The sequence below is a fragment of the Sphaerodactylus townsendi genome, linkage group LG02 (genome assembly GCF_021028975.2).
Source record: "Sphaerodactylus townsendi isolate TG3544 linkage group LG02, MPM_Stown_v2.3, whole genome shotgun sequence".
Classification (NCBI taxonomy): domain Eukaryota; kingdom Metazoa; phylum Chordata; class Lepidosauria; order Squamata; family Sphaerodactylidae; genus Sphaerodactylus; species Sphaerodactylus townsendi.
In genome coordinates, this window is record NC_059426.1 from 127,305,993 (window position 1) to 127,327,991 (window position 21,999).

Genomic DNA, 21,999 nt, shown 5'->3' on the forward strand with positions numbered 1-21,999 from the left:
GTATAAACACAAACATACAGGTTCTTCCATATTCAACACTGCAGAACTTATTTTGTCTACAGCTATGCTGACTCCAACTGCTAAAGGAACCAGTCCAACTGCTTGCGGTCCTCTGAACTGTGGAATCTAAGGAAATGAACAGCTCAGTTAATCCACAGAAGTATTAATGAGAAAATCCTTTTTAATATTTCAAAAGGTAGAAGTTAACAAAACACTCACTAGATGATCATATCTACCTCCAGCAGCAAGAATCTCAGTAACTATCCTTTGACGGCGTTTAATATATGCAATAAACTGAAATATAATGCCGTTGTGCAGCTGCATTTTATAAACCAATCCCAAGTTTATAGACACCTGTAAGATAACATGCCTGTTAAAATTTCTTAGCCACGGGCGGTAATGAACAGCAAACCCCCCCATAACCCTTGTATACATACAGAATGGGATAAGAATCCGAAATTGCCAAGCATCAAAAAAGTTACTACAATAAAATTATATTTAAAATAAAAAATAAATACAATATTAAAATGTTCATTTTGACACTATTTTTTATAGTTCATGATCTTCATTACAAAATATACTATCACAATCTCTTTAGATGAGGCAAATTCCCTAACTATTATGTTTAATTATGCAGTAGAATAAAAGTCATTCTCTAGAACAGAGTTAACCCCCCCCCCCCCCCTGGTTTGCACAGAGACTTAGAACTTCTCACTGTCTTAGCAACGCCTGCAGGTCCTCATGCATTACAAGTGTTAACTAGCTTACAATAACTAGAAAATGGTCTCTGCATTTTTCTTGATTATATTTGAATTTTACATTACATTTCACCCTTAACTTGGATTTCATGACTCCTTGGCCATATTCTTACATACAATGGCTGCCTAGTGAGGATCAATGCACACATCTGAAGAAATGTGCCCTAGTCCACAAAAGCTTATGCTGGAATAAAATGTTGTTGTTGTTAAGGTACCTTCAATGTTATTGTATATGTTGGATTCAAACAACCTGCTCAACTCCAGAACTCGCACAACAGTAGCCTCCAAGACTTCAGTACTAACATACTGCAAAACATTACAGATTTCACACGTGACACCATTAGTGATTGCTCATGTTTTCCTACGCGGCATGTAATGTAGAAAGTGATCTGACCCATAAGGAACATGAATCCAGTGGTGTGTATGATCCATTTTGACTGACACTCTTACAAACCTGAAGTTTAATGCCAAGTTTCTTTAACAGATCCGTTGTTTCCTCTAGTTCTTTTATACCGAGTTTCACCAATGAGGAGACCCCCGTCTTTTGTTTTAAGAGCGTATTCAGCATTGGGGTTAGGTCTTGCAACTCCCCCTTCTGTTCAATAAATCTGTAAAGTCGACCAAGCTGAAAAGTAAGAGGTGCATATAAATAACAGCACAGAGGTATGAAGCACTGCAGGCTGACAGTTTGAAGAGATCACAAGTATGGGACAACCACATCCAGCCATTTGTACATGGAAACACCTTCCTCATCCTAAAGCTTGTATTTGAAGAATTCTAGCTACTTTTTAATCATATCTGAAATAAATACAATGAAATGGACAAAAGTTCTTGAAACAGAACACTCAGTGGACAGTAAAGACCAAAGAAGAGAAAGCAATAGTATCTGCCATTTAATATGTTTTTGCATTTTCCAAAATATAAATGAACTGCTAGAAGCAGTAGACATGTATTGGGAAGGAAGGAAAGGTTTCCCCAGGGCACACCATCTCCTATATGTGTGATGGTAACAGACATCTGTAAGCTTGCAGTCAAAGTTTTGTCTCTGTCTAAAGTTATCTTGCATTCTTAGACACTAAATAAAAATTGTTTGTTCATGCAAGCAGCTTTTAATTCCTGCTGATACTGTGCTCTGTCTGTTAATACAAGCAAATATCTAGTAAGCTTTAAGAAGAGCACTTGGTCCCTCTCAAGCCCCCATGGGAAGGCTTAAGAAAGCAAAGAGATCTAACACACAGTGAAACATAGCCAGTAAATGAGGTGTCCAATTACTTACACTATTTGGAGACAGAGAAATATTGCAGAACTTGGCTTCTACTTCTCTTTTTGTTAGTTTTTCCGTCTGCAACAAAACACAATGATACAGATTATTTTGTTTTTATTCCCAGCTCACACACGTAGTACCCAGATCCTTAAATGACTCCTTCTTCAATATTAAGTCGTTGTAGAAAGAAAAATATTGCAAGGTTGGCAAACTGCCAAGTTCCTGTTTGCCTCTTTAGAGACAATGATTAAGCTTGGTTGCTATGAATAGTAACACACACCAAAAAAAGTGATCTTTATAAAAGCCTAGTTGAAAAGAAAGCTGTACATTATCACTGTTCTGATCTCACTGTGAAGCTCTAAAACTTCTCAAAGTCAACAGCAGGCTTGAATGCTATGGCCTGTGAATATGTTAGAGCTACCTTCAGTTCATTCTTGGAATAACTAACATGATGCTGTCAAAGTGCACTATGATCCATGGGGATACCTCCATCTTTTTTTAGCCTCTTCATATTAAAGAGCAGTCACAACAAGGTAGCAGGTCAAGTAAAGAATATGGAGGACTATGTTATTTTCATAAACTCTTCAACATTATATACTTGTGGTTGTGGCTTTTTCTGCTGTATAATTTAGTCTAGCGTTAGTAGTAATAATAAATGTATCAGAGAAGAGTCATGCTTTCAAAGGTACTTCCATATTACTATATCCGGTCTCAGATAAAGATGTTAGTATGGTCAGTTGATGTGCAGAGGATGAGAAAATTGTATGCTTCTGCATTAGAATATAGCCCCAAACGAATGAGAATTATTCATTTTATGCACTCAAAACCATTATTTTGTGCATTACTGAACCTGATACTTTGTTACAAGAGCATTTATAGTTCATTGAAAAACTATCATGACACTTTCAAATGGATGGTGGGAGCAAGGCTAAGCAGGCACTAGGACCCAAGAAGAGCATTCTACAACGAAGAAGGTCCAGCATGTTAAGTTCAGTGGTGAAGGAATATACAATCTACTAACATCTTTTTGTGAGACAGAGTATAGTTATGTGAGAACATAACAGTCCCTCACAAATAGCTGCCCCTTGTCGACCACTCCTGTCCTTGAGATGGAAAACAGCTGCATGGGAAGGGGTGTGGGGTGTGTGTGCCGCAGGGGGGGGGGCATGGGGGGCAGAAAAAACACACTGCACACCAGGCGCAGTTTGGCCCAGCTACACCTCTGCATTGATGTCTATCATAAATCATTCATTGATGTCAATCATAAATCAGTCATTGATGTCTATCATAAATCAGTCATTGACTCCCCTAGCCCACTTGAAAATGTGCTTAAAAACAAAACAAAAAAAATCCCTATGGAAAAGTGATCTGGCCAGTTATTGCCCAGTCTCCAGTTTGCCTTTCCGGGGAAGGTTCATGACAGAGCAGTAATGGGACAATTCCAAACTTTCCTGGATAACTCATGTGCTCTGAAGATATTTGCGTGATCTTGGGCTTGTCATTCTCTCTCTCAGCCTATCCTACCTCAGAAAATTGTTGTTGGGGTAAAATGGAGCAGACAAGACCAACATAGCCTAAGCTCTCACTAAAAATGTACTGAATAAACAAACTGTATCAGAAAAAGGATGCTTAACTATGGTAATTTGGCCGAAGTGTCTTTGAGTGTATTCTACTCAGTATTTAACTCTTTAAAGTGAATTTAAAGTATATTCTGCTCTATTCTGCTCAGTAGTTAACTCTTCTTTTTGTCAGCTCTTTAAATGTGGAAACAGCCTTGCTACAGGTTTTTTTTGTTACAGCTTACCACAGCATCATACAGAATGGTGTATACTTGGTTGAGTTTATCTTCAGGTATTCCACAGTGTAGAAGGATAGCTTTCAATAAGGCCGTGTGATTCAAGAAGATACTATAGTTTCTTTCCTAAAATGAAGAGTCAAGAGTTTATTTATGTTATGCCTGCTTATAATTCATTTGGGGTTCCAAAACTCAATAGTCACTTGTTCTAATGTGGTACTACTTCTAGTATTTAAAAGTCTGTTTGACAATATCAGTACCAGTATTTGGGAACAAAACTGTATTTTAAACATTCCTTAGCCACAATGTAGCCACAACATTCCAAAGAGCCACAGCCAATTTTGCTGTGCCCGAGGAGCGGGGGGAGCTTTAGGTTTCTTTCACACATGAACACACAAACCCCTGACAATCAGATTTCGACCCTCAGAGGAGTTTCAAAAATAGTTTAAAATATGCCCTGAAAAAAATCTGGGCTAGTGCAAGGTCCTTGCACAAGGCTAAGAAGCTGTTCAGATCTCATTCAAACTATCACTTGTGGTAACAGTAAGGACTTGCATCTAACAAACTACTGATAGAAGCTCACAGATTTCTCCCACTTTCCTCTCTGCCCCAGAGGCTTCTGGGCTGACAAGAGTCTGAGAGGAGAATTCAGCTCCTCCTCCTCCTTACTGCAACCCTTTCCATGATCCACTTGGCAATTTGGCCATGTAAGTCCTACGACTCAAGAAATAATGACTTGGGATACTGATGGAAATTTCCACTGCTAGACTTCTTCCATCAGCAGAATATGACTTTCATGATTCCCCTTCCTACTGCAATGCAAAATATCCCCAAGGAGGACAGGGGACCCACACCAACAGCACAAGGGAAGAACAGAACGTCTGCAGTAGGCAAGGGATAACTGGTGAAAACTGGTTCTTTTTCCATCTGTAGAAATTCTTCCAAGAAAAGGATTTTCAGCCTTTCCAGGGGACAAAAGATATTGGGGAGGGCCCAGAAATTAGTGTTCCATTAGTAATTCCTTGGATCAGGGGCAGAGTGAGGGGAAACTGCACCTGGGGCATGCGCATGCCCTGTGGCCACACCCCTGTTGTGGCGCGCGCTTGGGGCATCGCCCCCCCATTGGCACTACACCACTGCCTTGGATATAAACCAATACTTTTCAAAACTTATTCATTGTGGTGTTTCAATCTAAATGGTCAAAAGATGAAAATGTAGCTGAATGTTTAATAAGTGTTCTGTTGGACTGTAGCCATGTGTTCAGCCATTTGCACAAATATAGTTTCCCAGATCTCTGACCAATCAGTTATCAATCCTACTAATGTCACTTCAAGGCTTCAGAAAGAATGTTTAAGGAACATCCTTATTGTAAGAAATCTGAAATGTTTCCCTTGTATACCCAAAGGTGAAAATGTCTGCTGCCCTACCCCCAACTTGATCTTTATTTTTGCAGAAATCTATTAAATGAGTAAAGGAGTGAGGAAAATCCAAGAGTGCTGATTTTTTTACTTTAATTGTGAGAGGTTTTTTGGATATTTCTGTTATTACCTGAAAAGACAGTATAGGCCACAGCATGAGAAAGGCTGGTCCCTTTAAAGAATATCTCAAGCATGTTGAAAGTGATAAGGCAGAAGAAAACCAACCTGAAGCACAGGAAATTCCTGGATGATTTCATAAATTGTGTAGATTGTTTCTGCGATAGGTAAAAAACTGTTGCCAGCAGGAGTGATGATATCAAACGCACATTCTAAGAGCTCTCTTGGGTGACAACGATCTAATTTCCGAGGCCTGAAAACTCTCTCAATGCAGTATCTAGAGAAGAAAAATATAACATCTGAATCTGACTTCTATGAACTACACATTGGTTCATTTAGCCCAGTCCTGTCTACAAAAATACTGAAGCCTTGTTGAAGAAACTCAGAAATTGAGGAAAACTGAAATGTATACAACACTATTTTGCTTTTTAAAAGTCAAGCCTTTTCAGTTTTTTCCCCAGGTTGTCACAGTGAATGGTTTTCCAGGACATTAGGGCAGGAATATTTCTCAGTATTGATCTCTGAGACTCCTGTTACAACTGGATATCAATACCAGGTGTGAGGGACAGTTTAATATTAGGAATATATTATCGTCCCCCTGACCAAAGTGCACAAGAGGATTCTGAGATGGAAAAAGAAATTAGAGAGGCCAACAAAAACAAAAATGTAGTGGTAATGGGTGATTTTAACTATCCCCATATAAACTGGAAAAATGCATGTTCAGGTCATAGTAAGGAGAGAGCATTCCTGGATATGCTAAATGACTGTGGCTTAGAGCAGATGGTTGTGGAACCAACCAGGGGAGAGGTGATCCTAGATCTAATTCTATGTGGGACCCAGGACCTGGTGCAGGAAGTCAGTGTTGTTGAGCCGATAGGGAACAGCGACCACAATGCTGTCAGATTCAGTATCTCAGCATGCGAACAAGTGGCAACTACTAATGTAGTTACATTCGCCTTCAGAAAGAGAAATTTCTCAAAGATGAGGGGGATAGTGCGCAGGAAGCTGAAAGGGAAAATCAAGAGAGTCAAAACTGTCCAGGATGCTTGGAGGTTATTTAAAAACACAGTAATAAAAGCTCAGCTGGAATGTGTTCCACAGGTTAGAAAAGGCAGCACCCAGTCCAAAAGAAAGCCACCATGGTTAACAAGAGAGGTTGAGGAAATTATCAGAAAAATATGGATAATATACGTGGACTGGATGAAAGAAGTTCGAGTCATCGAAGAAAAATGGGAGAAGAGGCTACAAAGAATGAACTTACTGCTGTTTGTGTGAAAAAACTAAGAAGAAGCAATGGGGGGTGGGAGAAAAGGGGGAAAATGTATTGTTTGAAAATGTATGAAGAAAGAAATTATTATCATTAATTGTAAAATTCAAATGATACAATAAAAAAAATTTAAAAAAAAAGAGGAAATTATCAGAAAAAAGAAAATGTCTTTTAGAAAATGGAAGTCCAGTTTGGCTGATGAAGAATATGAGAGGGAACACAAATGGTGGCAAAAGAGAAGCAAGTTAGCTGTTAAGGGAGGCAAAAAAGGATTATGAGGAACGCATGGCTGCGAACATCAAGACCAGCAACAAACAGTTCTTCAAGTACATCAAAAGCAGGAAGCCAGCAAGGGAAGCGGTAGGCCCGTTAGATGACAAAGGAACAAAGGGTGTGCTAAAAGATGGCAGGGAGATTGCAGAGAAGCTGAATGAATTCTTTGCATCTGTCTTCACCCAAGAGGAGGTGAGGAACATTCCTGCACCTGAACCAAGCTTCTTAGGAGGCGAATCCGAGGAACTAGCGAAGATAGTGGTAGACAAGGAAGAAGTTCTGGCAGCCATTGATAACCTAAATGTTACCAAATCCCCTGGCCCAGATTGCATTCACCCAAGAGTTCTTAAAGAGCTCAAGCATGAAATTGCTGATCTTCTCACTTTAATATGCAACTTATCCCTGAAATCAGGCTCCATCCCTGAAGACTGGAAGATGGCCAATGTCACACCAATCTTTAAGAAAGGATCTAGGGGGGACCCGGGAAATTACAGGCCAGTCAGTTTGACATCTGTTCCTGGTAAATTAGTAGACTTTATCATTAAAGATAACATTATAAAACATGTAGAAAAGCAAGACCTGCTGAGAAAGAGTCAGCATGGCTTTTGCAGAGGCAAGCCCAGTCTTACAAACTTACTAGAGTTCTTTGAGGGTGTAAACAGGCATGTGGACAGGGGTGAACCGGGGGACATTGTCTACTTGGATTTCCAAAAGGCTTTTGACAAAGTTCCTCACCAGAGACTGTTGAGAAAACTCAGCAATGAAGGAATAAGAGGGGAAGTCCTCCTATGGGATTAAAAAACTGGTTGAGAAACAGGAAAAGAGTGGGTGTAAATGGGAAGTTCTCACAATGGAGAGATGTCGGGAGTGGTGTCCCCCCCAAGGATCCGTTTTGGGACCAGTGCTCTTTAACCTATTCATAAATGACCTGGAAGTAGGGGTGGGTAGCGCGGTGGCCAAGTTTGCAGATGATACCAAATTATGTAGGGTGGTGAGAACCACAAAGGATTAAGTGGCGATCCAAGCGGACCTTGATAAAATTAGGTGAGTGGGCTCAGAAATGGCAAATGCAGTCTAATGTACCAAAAAAATGTAAAGTGATGCACATAGGGGCAAAAAATCCAAACTTCACATACACGCTTAAGCAGGGGTCAGTGCTATATCAGTCACAGACCAGGAAAGGGATTTAGGCTGCCTGAAGATAGTTCCATGGGAATGTCAACTCAATGCATGGCAGCTGTGAAAAAGGCAAACTCTATGCTGGGGATCATTAGAAAAGGAATTGATAATAAAACTGCAAAGATTGTCATGCCCTTATATATAGCAGTGGAAGCATCAAGACTTCTGGAGTACTGTGTCCAGTTCTGGTCACCGTGATCTCAAAAAAGGCTAGATATTGGAGGAGATAGAAAAAAGTGCAGAGAAGGGCAACAAGGATGACTGAGGGACTGGAGCACCTTCCCTATGAGGAGAGGCTGCAGCGTTTGGGACTCTTTAGTTTGGAGAGGAGGCGGCTGAGGGGGGATATGATTGAAGTCTACAAAATTATGCATGGGGTAGAAAATGTTGACAGAGAGAAAATTTTCTCTCTTTCTCACAATACTAGAACCAGGGGGCATTCATTGAAAATGCTGGGGGGAAGAATTAGGACTAATAAAAGGAAACACTTCTTCACGCAACGCAGATTGGTGTTTGGAATATGCTGCCACAGGAGGTGGTGATGGCCACTAACCTGGATAGCTTTAAAAGGGGCTTGGACAGATTTATGGAGGAGAAGTCGATTTATGGCTACCAATCTTGATCCTCTTTGATCTGAGATTGCAAATGCCTTAACAGACCAAGTGATCGGGAGCAACAGCCGCAGAAGGCCATTGCGTTCACATCCTACATGTGAGCTCCCAAAGGCACCTGGTGGGCCACTGCGAGTAGCAGAGAGCTGGACTAGATGGACTTTGGTCTGATCCAGCTGGCTTGTTCTTATGTTCTTATGGATATGCTAGGAATTGAATTTGGGACTTCCGGCATGTCAATAATGCTTGGGCAGGGTCATGATTCAGAATAGAATATCTGCTTTGTGTGATAAAGTTCCATGTTTAATCCCTAGCATCTCCAGCTAAAAGGGATCTTAAACGCAGACACTGGAGATCTGCTGCCAATCATAATAGATAATACCATCCTTGACAGACCAATGGTCTAATTTTGTATAAGGCAACTTCATGTGTTCAACTGTTATTATGAGGATGGATTGTTTACCATGGAGCTAACTTGCCTATTCTCCACCAGCCCTATTTTATTTTAAAAACTACAAAATTTACACACATGGTAGCAGAATTTGGGAGGAGGAATAATTTAGCTATTTCCTTACCTTTTCAAGTTTGTTATATTATTTCTAGCTACAAATCTTGCAAAAGGAATCTGAAAAGATAAAAGGGTAAAAAAAGCAGAGTGTATATTGAGAAATTTATGAAATACAAATGTAAAAGTCAGTTTGTAATGATAACTTCATAGTTTATAACTTCATAGAACAAAAAAAATAGGTAGGCTGTTATTATAACCTGGATGTTCATTGTTCTGGGATTTTAAAACAGTACTAACTGGCAAAGCAACTACGGTAGAAGTTTCATATCAAAACAACTAATATTGTTTCTTTCACCAGGAAGCTTTGGGTGACTTAGAAACAGCCATTCATTCTGAATTAAAGTTGGATCCAAAGAAGCATTTGTGGTACAAAGACATTCCTACCTTCCCCTCTGTTCTGAAGCTCTTCGCACCACCTGAAAATCTTCTCCTGAAAGCTGATTTTTAAAATATTTATTATGGTTGGCCAGGAGCCTCAAGGGCTACTGGATTCCGTTCACAGATTTTAGGCCTGGGAAATTCTCCAATCACTAGATTAACTGAATAGTAGATTAACTGAATAATATACTCTACATATAGTAAAATCTTAAAACTGTTGCTGTTTTAGACTATGTACCCCAGTGTTATTTTATAGATCAATACCCCAAATCACTACACACTAAATAATAAGAGGAAAATGGAACATGAAACTACTCTTTTTAAAATATCAGGGTGTGAAGAAATGGCTTTTCTCCCCTTGAGGTTTAAAGGAAACATTTAAGCATTTTCCCCCTCTGGGCAGGAGGCTTTCAGCCCTGCCCAACCACCTTTTTAAAAATGCTAGTATAGGTAGTGAGAGAGAATGGGACGGGTTAAGCCTCCCCCCCATCCCACTTCCCCATGCAGGTATCACAGATTTGAAGATCTTAATATAGTAAATGAAAAATTTTCAACTAGGAGCAAGGAGATGAGTCATGAGGATGGTTGTGGTTGGATAAGATAAGAACTGTCCGAAGCTAGCTAGAGTCGAATATATAGGCTAAAGGGCAAAAGTTATGCAAGTAGTGTTAACTGAGCATGCTTAATGAGCTAATGCATATTAACTTCTCCTCCTGCTCTGACAAAAACCTTTATTTTAAGGTACATACTAGAGAGTGTGAGGCACATATCAAGGAATAGTGTGTAAGAGGCGTATCGGAAAATTGTAACTCCAAGTACGCTTAACCAATGGGAGAACGGAGACGGTGTGGTGTGGTTTTGGGGAAAAGGAATGAAAATGCTGTGCATGTAACAAGCAAGCAGAGTCTGCCCATGTAAGGACGTTTCCCTTCTATTTGCAAATAAAGGAACTTAGAACACTCTGTTGGCGTGATATTTAGTAATAAAATATTGGGCACCACATTAACAGAAAAGAAAGTCCTCAGGAAGAGGATACCTGGAGCTAGAAAGAAAAGCTTCCTTGACCCAGACTGTTCAGCTCTAAGGGGGTGGGGACTCGGAATTGCTAAAACCCTTGGGAGCAAGGAAGGAAGCTCTCTTGTAGCTGAGACCATCGAGGGGGTAGAGCTGTTGCCTGAGGTTTGGAAGAGGCAGCCATTTTGGCCATGTGCTCACCCAAGGAGCTGAAGGACATCTTCCAGGTAATAAAGTATCTATAGACAGCTGTAAAATCCTAAGCTTAAGAGCCTACCCTATTTTAACAACTGAAAGGGTATGTATAGATTTGAGGAAGGGACAGAGCAATTGTGCTTATCCCTTATTTATTTTGAATCCCCTGCGCAATCCAAACATATGCTTGTAAATATTTTCTTTTTAATAAATATTTTTTTAATATTGGATGCTGGTAGCAGTTCTCTGTACCACACAGATCTCCACCATCTTGGACATGCTACTTTATGAAAGGGGCACAGGAGAGGAAAAGGCTGGCAGTTGGCAAGCAACTATTCTTCCAGGGGCACACCAGGCCATAAATTGTCCCTGTGATGCCCAGGAGTGGGGAATCAGGAGACACAGAGGCAAGGCCTCAGAGTTGTAAAGAAAGCTGGGAAGTCCTGACCCTCCCCAGTGGGACATTCTGACAAAGGTCAGGAGATGGCAGCAGGTACCCCAGAGAGAGACACAAGCCCTTCTAGGAGAAGTTGGAAACCCCTGTGAGAGAGCTGGGTGGAATAGAGCCTGCAGGACAAAGTAGACCTGTTCTGCCACACAGACATTTAAATGTTTTAACCCATATGTCAAGCAGATAAAACAATCAATCAAACAACTGATAAAACAATCAATCTGGCTTTTTATGCTGAGAATGGCTCCTATGGATATAATGAGCCAATCTCAAAAGTTAGAAACTTTCCACACTTGGGGATGGGGGCAAATGCAAACAACGAAGTAAGTTCCATGTATTTTTAGATGACAAAGTTTTGAAGAAGACTATCACACAAGCTCTTGTCTACATCACAATCAATGAACCTTAAATCAATGAGGACACAAAGATCTAGACATCTGTGAGGACCCAAGTAGTACTCACCCTGAGATCATAAGGAAGCATCACTAGCATTCCACTGTGATCCATCAAATAAGAAGCTTCATTGTGTTCATACAGCTTTTTATTCCTCGGCATTAGCAGGGGAGTGTGCAACTTGACAGCTCCTGTTCAAGAACAACATTCTTAATTTGAAAAATAGAACATCTTAGTTTTTGAAAAAAAAAACAACTTTGGAAACTTTTTTCCATTGAGAGTTGGAAAGTGTGTTGGAATTCATCTAGTCCAGCCCCTGATCAGTACAGTGCAACTACAGTCCTCCCAAAAGACAGCCATCCAGTCTCTGCTTCAAGACTCCACTGAAGGTCAGTCCACCTGCTCCCAACGTAGTATAGAGCATTGGGAGGTATTAAGGAAATACATATGATCTTTCTAGGTTTTAACAAGAGCCCTGTGCTAAAGAAAGTATCACCCTCAACCCAGAGTGCCCCAATGAGGCTTCTTTTATTCAATATCAACATAATTATAATTGAAAGCCCAGTACAAGAAAAGAAAAACATCCTAAGTATCCTAGCACAGGTAAATGTATTCTCCAGCCAGTCCAATCAGCTGGCAGCAAACCACAGATCTAGGATAGGTGATCTTGTGTGTGTGTGGCGAGGGGGTGGAGTGTCATCAAGTGGCAGCTGATTTATGGTGACTCTGTATGGTTTTCATGGAAAGAAATATTATGAGGGGTTTGTCATTGTCTGCCTCTGTGTAGAAACCCTGGTATTCCTTGGTGGTCTCTCAGTCAAGTACTGATTAGGACTGACCCTGCTTAGCTTCGAGAGTGCCTGGGCTGTCCAGGTCAGGTCCAGGCAATCATAGGCCTGCCCAATCACACATTCTGTAGTGGAGAAGTTACAGTACTCAGTGTGATCTATAAAAGACAACATTCTTGGATTGCTTTCAAAAGCTTAATAGTGTACGGGACTATTCAATTAACATTATTCAGATAAGATGAATTATTCATAATTATAATTATAATGAATTATTCATAATTATTCGTAATTATTCATAAGTAAGTTTGACAGAGACTAAAATAAAAAGGAGTCAATGTCTCTGCAAACCCACAGCTATACTTTATTAAGGTGGTGGGGGCAGTGGCACGATTCAGCAGATTTGCACCACTTCGGCAGAACCGGCTGTTAAAATGGTGCTTGTAAACAACCATTTGTTAAATTTGAATCCCACCACTGGAACCGGTTGTTAAATTATTGGAGTCCCACCACTGGGTGGGGGTGGGCATTGAAATGCTCATTTTCTACTAAATGAAGTTAAACAGAATTCTATAGACATACATACCATGCCTTTTAAAGAGCCGGCTAACTGTATCACATACGTGTTGTTGAATCTTGGCAGATCGAACTGAAAAACTACCCTGAAACCAATGATTAATCAGGGAACATTAATAACCAGGGAACAGGAGCAACCACACCACCACATTCCAAACACACATTATGCTGTTTATAGTTGTCAAATCTAAAAGGCATAAAAATAGGTGAACAGATTTAATTTTTTCAGTGATTATTTGGAATGTGAATTTAAACTCCAAGTCTGAACTTTTGGGGTTTTTTTTTCACAGCTTTGCTCTTACAGCATTTTTGGAAATCAATGTTTATGCTCAGGAATATGGTAGTTGTGTTCCATGGGAGCACAATGGAAAGAACCACCTCTAGGGAAAGAACTACCTCCAGGGAAGAACCACCTCCAGGGAACACAGGAAAAAAACAACAGGTCTCAATCCACAAGGAAGTCACATTACAGTCTCAGAAGATAAACTTCCTGCCAAAATTGCTAGTAAAAATAATAGCTGTATCCCAAATGCTGCTTTCACACTCCCAGGTGTGTGCTAAAGTAGATGTGGAAGCATGAGAAACTTCTAAGCAGATATGCCTTAGTAGTGTGCACTTGACAATGAACATGATTTCGCAGAAATGTTTTCACATACATGGAAGAAACAAAATGCATCAGAAAGACTGCATAGCCTATCCTGCATTTGTGTGGCTACAAAAGGCACATATGGTTATAGCTGCATCTTTTGTGCCTTTGGTATGATATGTGAAGTGGATGCACAAGACCGTACTGTCACTTGTAGTCACAACAATACAACCTGATTTTTAAAACATGTGAAATGCTTCACATGCACTGTCCCAGGTTACCTACTCAGCAGACAACTTTAGCCTCTTATGAGGAGATGTACATTAATTTGTTATTGTCATTACAAGGGGCATCCTGGGGCACATCTCCTCAGAAGCAAAGAGTTTCACTCACAAGCACTGTGCTCTAGTGTTTGGAGAAATAATTAGGAGAGCGATGATATACACAAAAAACAAACAGATATAAGGTCAGGTTACTATAACAACAGAAACTACTGCAAGGCAAACTGAACTGCACCATGGATCAATCAAACTAGGAAGTCCTCATTTACATTATAAAAACAATCTAGCAGCTATGGCTTTTGTGGGGATGGTGGGCAATATTAATGTCAAACAAACCTTAAGAATGTCACTATCATAGGCATAGTCTATGGCAGGAGAAATGCGTTGTGAGAATATCTGTCCCATCATCGTCCGGTAAGCTTTCCCATCCACATTTGCTAAAGTGTGATGAAGCACTTCATGAAGCTCAGATTCCTCCATCTGTGGGGGTGGGAGATGTTCACTTTTTAACAACTCCATAGCAGTTGGACGTTTTGAAGGATCATGGTTCAACAGCCAGGCCACAACCAGTTTCTAAAAAATAAACCAAAGTATTTTTAATTAATATATGAATAGATATTTTAAAAGTTTGAGAAGGGTTGCCTATCCTTCCTCTAAGGAGTCCAGGATGTCGTTTCATAGTTTTCCTCTCCTCCATTTGATCTTTCTAAGAGGTAAATTAGGAGGAGAGTGTGTCTGTGCTTGTGTGTGTGGATCCAAGCCATTACCCTCTATATCTGCTAAGCACCTCATGAAATTCAGATTCCTTCATTCAGGAAAGCGAAATCTGTCAGTAACCAAGCTGTAAGCAATTTCAGGTCAACATGAGTATCTCACAGGTGGTATGTGATTGAAAGCACAGCATACATTTATCTTCTGAGCTCTATCAATGAACTCCGCAGACTTTTAATCCCCATGAGAACCTTCAAATGTCACTCATACTATGTACTTCAGCACTAGTACTTTATTATCTTTCCTTTCTGAATTCTTTTCCCTTTGTTCAAGTGTCATACTGTAATTGCTAAGGTATGTATTATTCGTTTGAAATAAAGAGGAAAAATAATGATTACATTTTAGGACCCAATACAGCAATTACTAAGAAGCATAAGAATACCTGCTTTGCATTCTTCAATTCATCAAAGTCTTCCGGAAATACAATAGAGGGCTGAAAAATAAAGTGCAACAGAGTCAGCCATGCCCACAATATACCTGCATGGATTTCTGGCCTTATAGTAATGATTAAAAGATTAACACATACTTCATTCAAATCACTAGTGGCATTTGCAGGAGCCACTATTCCTTTATGGCTTTTTGCGCTTCCATCCAATCAATGCTGAATCCATGTGTGATGCAGCGGAGACATGCAGTGGCCATGCACTGGCATATGCAATAATGCAAAGTCTAGTGAAGCATTGAACTACAGTCTTTTTACAAGTAAAAACCAAAAAAGTGGGCAATAAATGGAGTTGCTCTTTCTTTCTTCCCACCCCACTTCAGCTCAAATTGAGCAGAAAACAGTTCCCTTGTGTGTGCATACACAAATACACCAGCAACTCTTCCTGCTTGGCCTCTTTGCAAAGGGGCCAACAAAGGAGGAGGCAAATGGGACTGGAGTTAAGGGGGCAAGGCAGATAATAGACTTTATCATACCTAGTGATGACATCAAAGGACACAATCATTTATTGGCTGCCCTGTCACCTTCTCTGCAGCCTCTAGCAAGAGTACCAGCACATTTTTTGATACACAGAAAGACAGCATTGGGGTATTTATGCATGCTTTCTTTGCTCCAAAATAATGTATACAACAATTACAACCATCTATATATATAAAAATGGAACCATGCATTTGTTGCTTCGAGGATAACCCCGCACCTGCTGGACCAAACGCTCTGAAAATTTCACAGACCCTTACTCATCCCCCCGACTGTGTTCTTACGTGCCTCCCGTTGTCAGACAACACACTTGAGCCAGGTAAAACATCTTTTTCCTGGCGCACCAGGCCATGAAGCTGCCTGTGTGTAACTGTCACTCTTAGAATGTTCGTGCCCTTAGAATGTTCGCTCAGATGGCCAGATATGAGCAGTGAAAACAGTACATAGGCCATAACTCGAGTGGAAGTGAAACACATACACACATTGCCGTGTGAGACGTCAGGTGGGGTTCCCCCCCTCACACACAGGTACCTTTCACTCTCCATGCCTCACCCACTACTACCACACAACACACCTACTCTCATACATATTCAGCAGAGGGAGAGAGAAGGGACGGAGGGGGAGGCATGCAAGGGAACAGAAGTTAGGGAGGGGAGAGAGTGAGGGGTGGCATGCAAGGGAGGAGAGGGAGGGGTCACAGCATCTGGATATGACCCACCCACTCTAGCAAAGGGAAAGGGGAGGTAGGTAGGGGAGGGGTGCAATGGAGGGGAAGAGAAGTGAGGGAGGATGGGTCACACACATCAATGACATCGCACAGTATCAGCCTGCACGTTTCCATGAGCACGTACTGCTGGCCTCTGCAATTGATTTGCTGCTACTGTCCCTTTCCCATTTCACCACAATAAGACACAGCAACGCGTGGCCGGGCCCCGCTAGTAGTTAATAATATCTATGTTCTAAGACTTCAGCCATATGGCTTGGGACATGCATAACCTTTGGGAAAGTGTAATTAAGAAGATCTGACCTAGAACTAGAAATATTTGTTTTGAGTGCTAAAGTCTTGTAATGAGTTTAACAATGGGTACACAGAAAGATCTATGCACGAAGCAAACAGTGGTTATAAGCTTGTTATAAGAAAGTTTTCTCTTTGCTATTGAACATTTTCATACTTACAAGTCTCAGTTGACTGAGGACAAAGATCCTTTCTGATGCTGTGTTCATTGGATGGTAGGACATCTCAAAGAATATTATACCCAAACTAAAAAGGTCCACTTTCTAGGAGAGAAAGATTGAATAAAATGTCATCCCAAGATATACAAACAGCTTTAATGCCAATGTTGTTTTGTAACTTTATTACCCAGTCTAGCTTCTTGTGCTCTGAACCCCGCAATCTATCTCCCTTTCCTCAGCCGATCACTTTATCTGATTTTGGCCACATAAAAATAACCTTGAAAAAGCATAGTGTTGCTTTTTTAAAAATTAATTTGCCAAATTTTTGGATTTTCAGTATCACAGGATTTGAGCAGCATTTTTGTAACTGCTGAATGTACATTTTTCTATAATGCCTAATATAAGAATTGGGTCCAAAGACTCCCTTGGGTGAACACAGAGAAAGTGTAGAGGAAGGCTGCCTATACCCTACCCCAGTCCTGTTGCTTCACATGCCACTCTGAAGGACTCCCAGGAGTGGCCTTTTGGGGTTGCAGTGCCGTATGGGGTTTGAAGCACTCCAGAAGCAAGCACTGATGCAGAACTCCAGAAGCCAGGTTCCAAACAGCTTCTTGCATCAGCAGAAGGCAATTTGACAACCCCTCCCCCACCACATGTACTAAAGGCATTTGTATTTATGCAAAAGGGTGGATAACAGGTTCACCCACCAACTGCAGCTTCCAATGTCAAAGTGTCTGTTATTCTGCAGGGCTCCCTAAACTTCAGGAGGAGTGCTGGATGGGTAGCTACCCTGTTTCCCCGAATATAAGATATCCCCTGAAAATAAGATGTAGTAGAGGTTTTGCTGAAGTGCGAAATATAAGGCATCCCCCGAAAGTAAGACGTAGCAAAGTTTTTGTTTGGAAGCATGCCCGACGAACAGAACACAGAAAAATAAGACATCCCCTGAAAATAAGACATAGCGCATCTTTGGGAGCAAAAATTAATATAAGACACTGTCTTATTTTCGGGGAAACACGGTAGGAGATGCAATGGAAGGAAACCCTGGTGTGCATAGGGTTATATCCTATTATTTCAATCAGCAAAGAGTGCTGTGTCTCACTGGCACAAATAGAATCCTGCCAATACAAGAGCCTCTTCTGCCAGAAGGACATGATTTGTGGCAAAAAAAAGATACCACCTTTAACTGAGCAGTGGGACCCAACTCATTATATTTGTTAAGAAGATGAACACTATGCTGTAGCTCCACATGTATTAATTTATTACCTGATTATATGTAGATTTAGTATTTCCTTGGACTTCTGGACTCACATAAAGAGCTGTTCCAACCATGCCTGTTAAATTTCCTGTAAGGATGAAACTGAATTACTAACTACTTCATGGTAACTACATGAAAATGTAAGAAAAAATTCTCTCATTTGTTACATTGGAAACCAAATAAGCTCACTTGGTTTGCTTTTGAGAATATACCTACCCCAATGCTGATATCAGGACACATTTTTCTCACCTTGTTCATTTCATATTCCAAGCAACTAAGATCCACTTTGCTATCTAGTGAGGAATCAGAGCTGTTCTAATCTGTTACCAAATGGCAGTGTGAGGGGTAGTGGTGTCATGATATTAGAACTGACCACACTGGGGCTACAGAACTAGAGGTTGGGATTCTGAGGGAAGGGGGGAACTGCAACCCAGAAAGGGACCTAGCGAGGCCCTGATGGGTTGAGCTTGTTTCATTCCACCCATCCAGTTCCCAATTTTGGTATTCGGAATTTGTTATGGTTTGGTTTCTTTTGGTTCTAGTTAAGGTCAGGTTATTGGTGTAGCTTGTTAATGGTAGGATATTAGATTTTTCCCAGACAATAGACCCTAGTGGTAATGGCAGGGGTTAGGTTTTTACTGTATTAGGCTTAGCTTCTTAAACTACATAGGATAGTTAGTTAGTGGTTAAGTTTGGAACTTTTTGTGCCTTAAGGCTTGAATGTTACCGTGTTAGTTTTAGGTGGGGGGAAGTTAGGGTTAAGCATGTGGTTTAGTCTGTCGATATTAATATTAGAAACTATTTAGCGGATGTGTGGGTTGAAGACTGGTGGGGATAGTCCTAAGGATGGCATCTTTGGGGCAGGGGATCCCAGTGCTATTGGGACAGGGAAAGTATGATTGTAGGCGAAGGCCGTATGAGAGAGGAGAGCTGAGAAATAGTTATGCTCGACCCTCCTCTGACCTCCAACCTATCCCAAGAGATGGGCGCTGTGGGCTCAGGGCCTACTTTGCTTCATCCTTGGTATTGATCAATGCCAGGTCCATCAATAATAAGACCATAATGCTCCAGGATTATCTCGGGGCTTTGGAGGTGGACCTGGCATGTATCACCGAGACCTGGGTGGGTGACGACGAGACAGTCGCCTTGTGCAAAGCTGCAACCCCAGGTTTCATGTGTGTCTACCAATCACAAACACAGGGCCGGGGCGGGGGGGGGGGGCAATGTTCATCCATGAGTCAGTCCCTTTCAGGACATTCCCTGTTCGCAGGATCACTGGTATGGAGTGTGTTGGTTTTGTGTGGGAGACAATGCAGGAATTGACTGTTCTGCTGGTGTACTGGTTGCCTAGCGCACCAGCGGATAGCCTACCACAGATTCTAGAGGTGGTCGCCGATTGGGCATTGTGGTTTCCTGAAGCTATTGTTTGGGGGGATTTCAGTGTCCATGTGGATACTGCCTTGTGTTCAGCAGCTGTGGAGCTGGCTTATCTGGTGAACCAGATGTGTTTCCCCACTCCTACATTCCTGCTGGGGGACCTTGGACTAGTCACAGTTCCTTTAGAACTCTCTTAGCCCCGCCTACCTCACAAGGTGTCTGTTGTGGGGAGAGGAAAGGTAAGGAGCTTGTAGGCCACCTTGAGTCTTCTTACAGGAGAGAAAGGTGGGATATAAATCCAAACTCTTCTTCTTCATATTCAAATACAGACTGACACAGGAAGCTTTACAGTTGCTGAATGCCAGTATCATCAGGGAATCCAACCATTTTTTTTTAACAGCTGAGGCTGCGCATCCCTTAGTGGCTGAGTGCTGGTCTAGTCCAGACCCAGAAAATGCCAAGGTCACTATTTCGCAGTAGGCAGAGATCTCAAAGGGGACATGCCTAGCCATAGGGCGGAAAAGGTAATTAATTTACTTAGCACCTACCAGAAGGATCACTTTTAGTCAAATGATCCTCTGACACGTCTCCTTGTTTAGCGTCTGCCTGAAAAAGAAATCAAAGTAATCCTGATTATATGTGATGGGCAGCTCCTTCCAGAGCCCAAGGAAGTGGACACGGCACCACTACTGCACCACCACCCCCAGAGGGCTTTTGGCTGGTGCAGGGAGGTGAGAACAACAACAAACCTCCCCAGCTGCCTGGGGCGCTTGCAGCCTGAAAGCCCAGATGGGAGGCGACTATTGTATATTTTGGAGTCAAAATACTTACTGCATATGCTGGATGGTCAGTTGCCAAGCCAAAATCTCCAATTTTCACACGATCTTCAGAATCTAAAAAAATGTTGACAGGTTTCAGATCTCTGTGAATCATTCCCTGTTAAAATAATAATAATGACAATAGGGGGTTAGTATACTTGGAATAACTTCAGTCTGATACAAGAATAGCCTTGCTGGCTATCAATTAGTCAGGCCGCTTAAAAAGAGCTGGCCATGAATACTGCTTACCTTTTCATGAATGTAAGCTAGTCCATCTAAAATTTCCCGGAAAAGCCTCCAAAGACGATTGGAATCCTGATATAAACCTTGGTCAATAGTATCTCTTAAAGTGCTCTTTTCACAATATTCCATCTTCAGATCCAAGATGAAGAAGCATATTAAAAAAAAAGAGGCAGTGGTGCAGTGTGTTAAGAAGGTATTCACAGTACCAAGGACGTAGGTAAGGGTTTTTTTTCCCTCAGGTTCAACCCCCCCATTGCATGTCCGAAGCTCCGCCCCTGTTTGTGGGTTTTTTATTTTAAAGTGTTTTTTCGGTTTTTGGCCTGCAGGGAGCGCATTTTTCAGGCTAGCGGCACCAAATTTCCAGGCTATTGTCCAGTGACACTCCTGATATCAGCCAAGTTTGGTGAAGTTTGGTTTAGGGGGTCCAAAGTTATGGACCCCCAAAGGGGGTGCCCCATCCCCCATTGTTTCCAATGGGAGCTAATAGTAGATGGGGCTACACCTTTGAAGGTCCATATCTTTGGACCCCCTGAACCAAGCTTCACCAAACCTGGGTGGTATCATCAGGAGGGTCTCCTGCTGACACCACCCAGGTTTGGTGAAGATTGGCTCAGGGGGTCCTTATGGGCTCCCAAAGGGGTTCCCCTCCCCCATTGTTTCCAACAGGAGCTAATAGAAGATGGGGGCTACACCTTTGAAGGTCCATAACTTTGGACCCCCTGAACCAAACTTCACCAAACCTGGGTGGTATCATCAGGAGAGTCTCCTAAAGATACCCTAAAAGTTTGGTGCTGATAGCTTAACAATTGCACCCCTGACAGCAGGCACTCCCCAAATTTCCCCAGATTCTCCTTTTGAATCCAACCCCTTCGGAATGGATTTAAAGGGAGAATCTGAGGTCCCCAGATTAAACCTTGAGAGTTATGCTGTTTCAGGGTGGGGGATAATCCACCCCAAAACAGCATCACTTTCAATGGGGCATAAAATGATAAAGGTTTATAAATGCATGCATAGGATAGAGAAAGTGGATAGATAATTTTTTCCCCTTTTTCTCTCAAAATAGAAGAAGAGTTTGGATTTAATTGTATTTTAAGTGTAAGGAAGCTAGAGCAGCATATAAATGTCCTTAATAAATATGTATTTTGTATACATTGTTATCCAACTTGAGCACTTCAGATGCAGTGAGATGTTATTTCTCCTCGCTATGCTACAGGGAATTGACGCTTCAGCTACATAAATCTTATACTTACAGGGGTGGGTGGGAGACAGCTTGGGAGTCCCTTGATGATGTGCCTGTTTAAAATACTGTAACTGCTTAGTGGAAATCCTGTAATCTTGTTTATGAACTAGAAAAGAGTAAAGGTGCAATTCTTCACAGCCAAGCATCAGACGGAATTGCTAACCTGGATATACAGATAGTATACAGTCTGAATAATTGATGTCCCATCTTCCTCACTATGACTGTCCTTTCCATTGCAATCTTCATCCTGTGTCATTAACAAAGTAGAAAGCAAGCAAACGTTGTTCTCCA

At 41.4% G+C, this 21,999-nt stretch overlaps 1 protein-coding gene across 1 annotated transcript in view; it reads right to left on the reverse strand.

The window, feature by feature from the left end:
• EIF2AK4 (eukaryotic translation initiation factor 2 alpha kinase 4) overlaps positions 1–21,999 on the reverse strand; it is a 53,724-nt gene that overhangs the window by 9,412 nt on the left and 22,313 nt on the right. The window contains exons 14-30 of the mRNA XM_048484232.1: positions 21,872–21,955; positions 20,475–20,597; positions 20,239–20,343; positions 19,956–20,013; positions 18,039–18,118; positions 16,776–16,877; positions 15,063–15,113; positions 14,246–14,482; positions 13,053–13,128; positions 11,751–11,872; positions 9,258–9,307; positions 5,461–5,629; positions 3,827–3,943; positions 2,035–2,100; positions 1,213–1,383; positions 220–354; positions 19–126 (exon numbers count right to left, since the gene is read on the reverse strand). Of these exons, the coding sequence (XP_048340189.1) occupies positions 19–126; positions 220–354; positions 1,213–1,383; positions 2,035–2,100; positions 3,827–3,943; positions 5,461–5,629; positions 9,258–9,307; positions 11,751–11,872; positions 13,053–13,128; positions 14,246–14,482; positions 15,063–15,113; positions 16,776–16,877; positions 18,039–18,118; positions 19,956–20,013; positions 20,239–20,343; positions 20,475–20,597; positions 21,872–21,955 (1,854 nt within the window). The remainder of the gene's footprint in view (positions 1–18; positions 127–219; positions 355–1,212; positions 1,384–2,034; positions 2,101–3,826; positions 3,944–5,460; positions 5,630–9,257; positions 9,308–11,750; positions 11,873–13,052; positions 13,129–14,245; positions 14,483–15,062; positions 15,114–16,775; positions 16,878–18,038; positions 18,119–19,955; positions 20,014–20,238; positions 20,344–20,474; positions 20,598–21,871; positions 21,956–21,999) is intronic.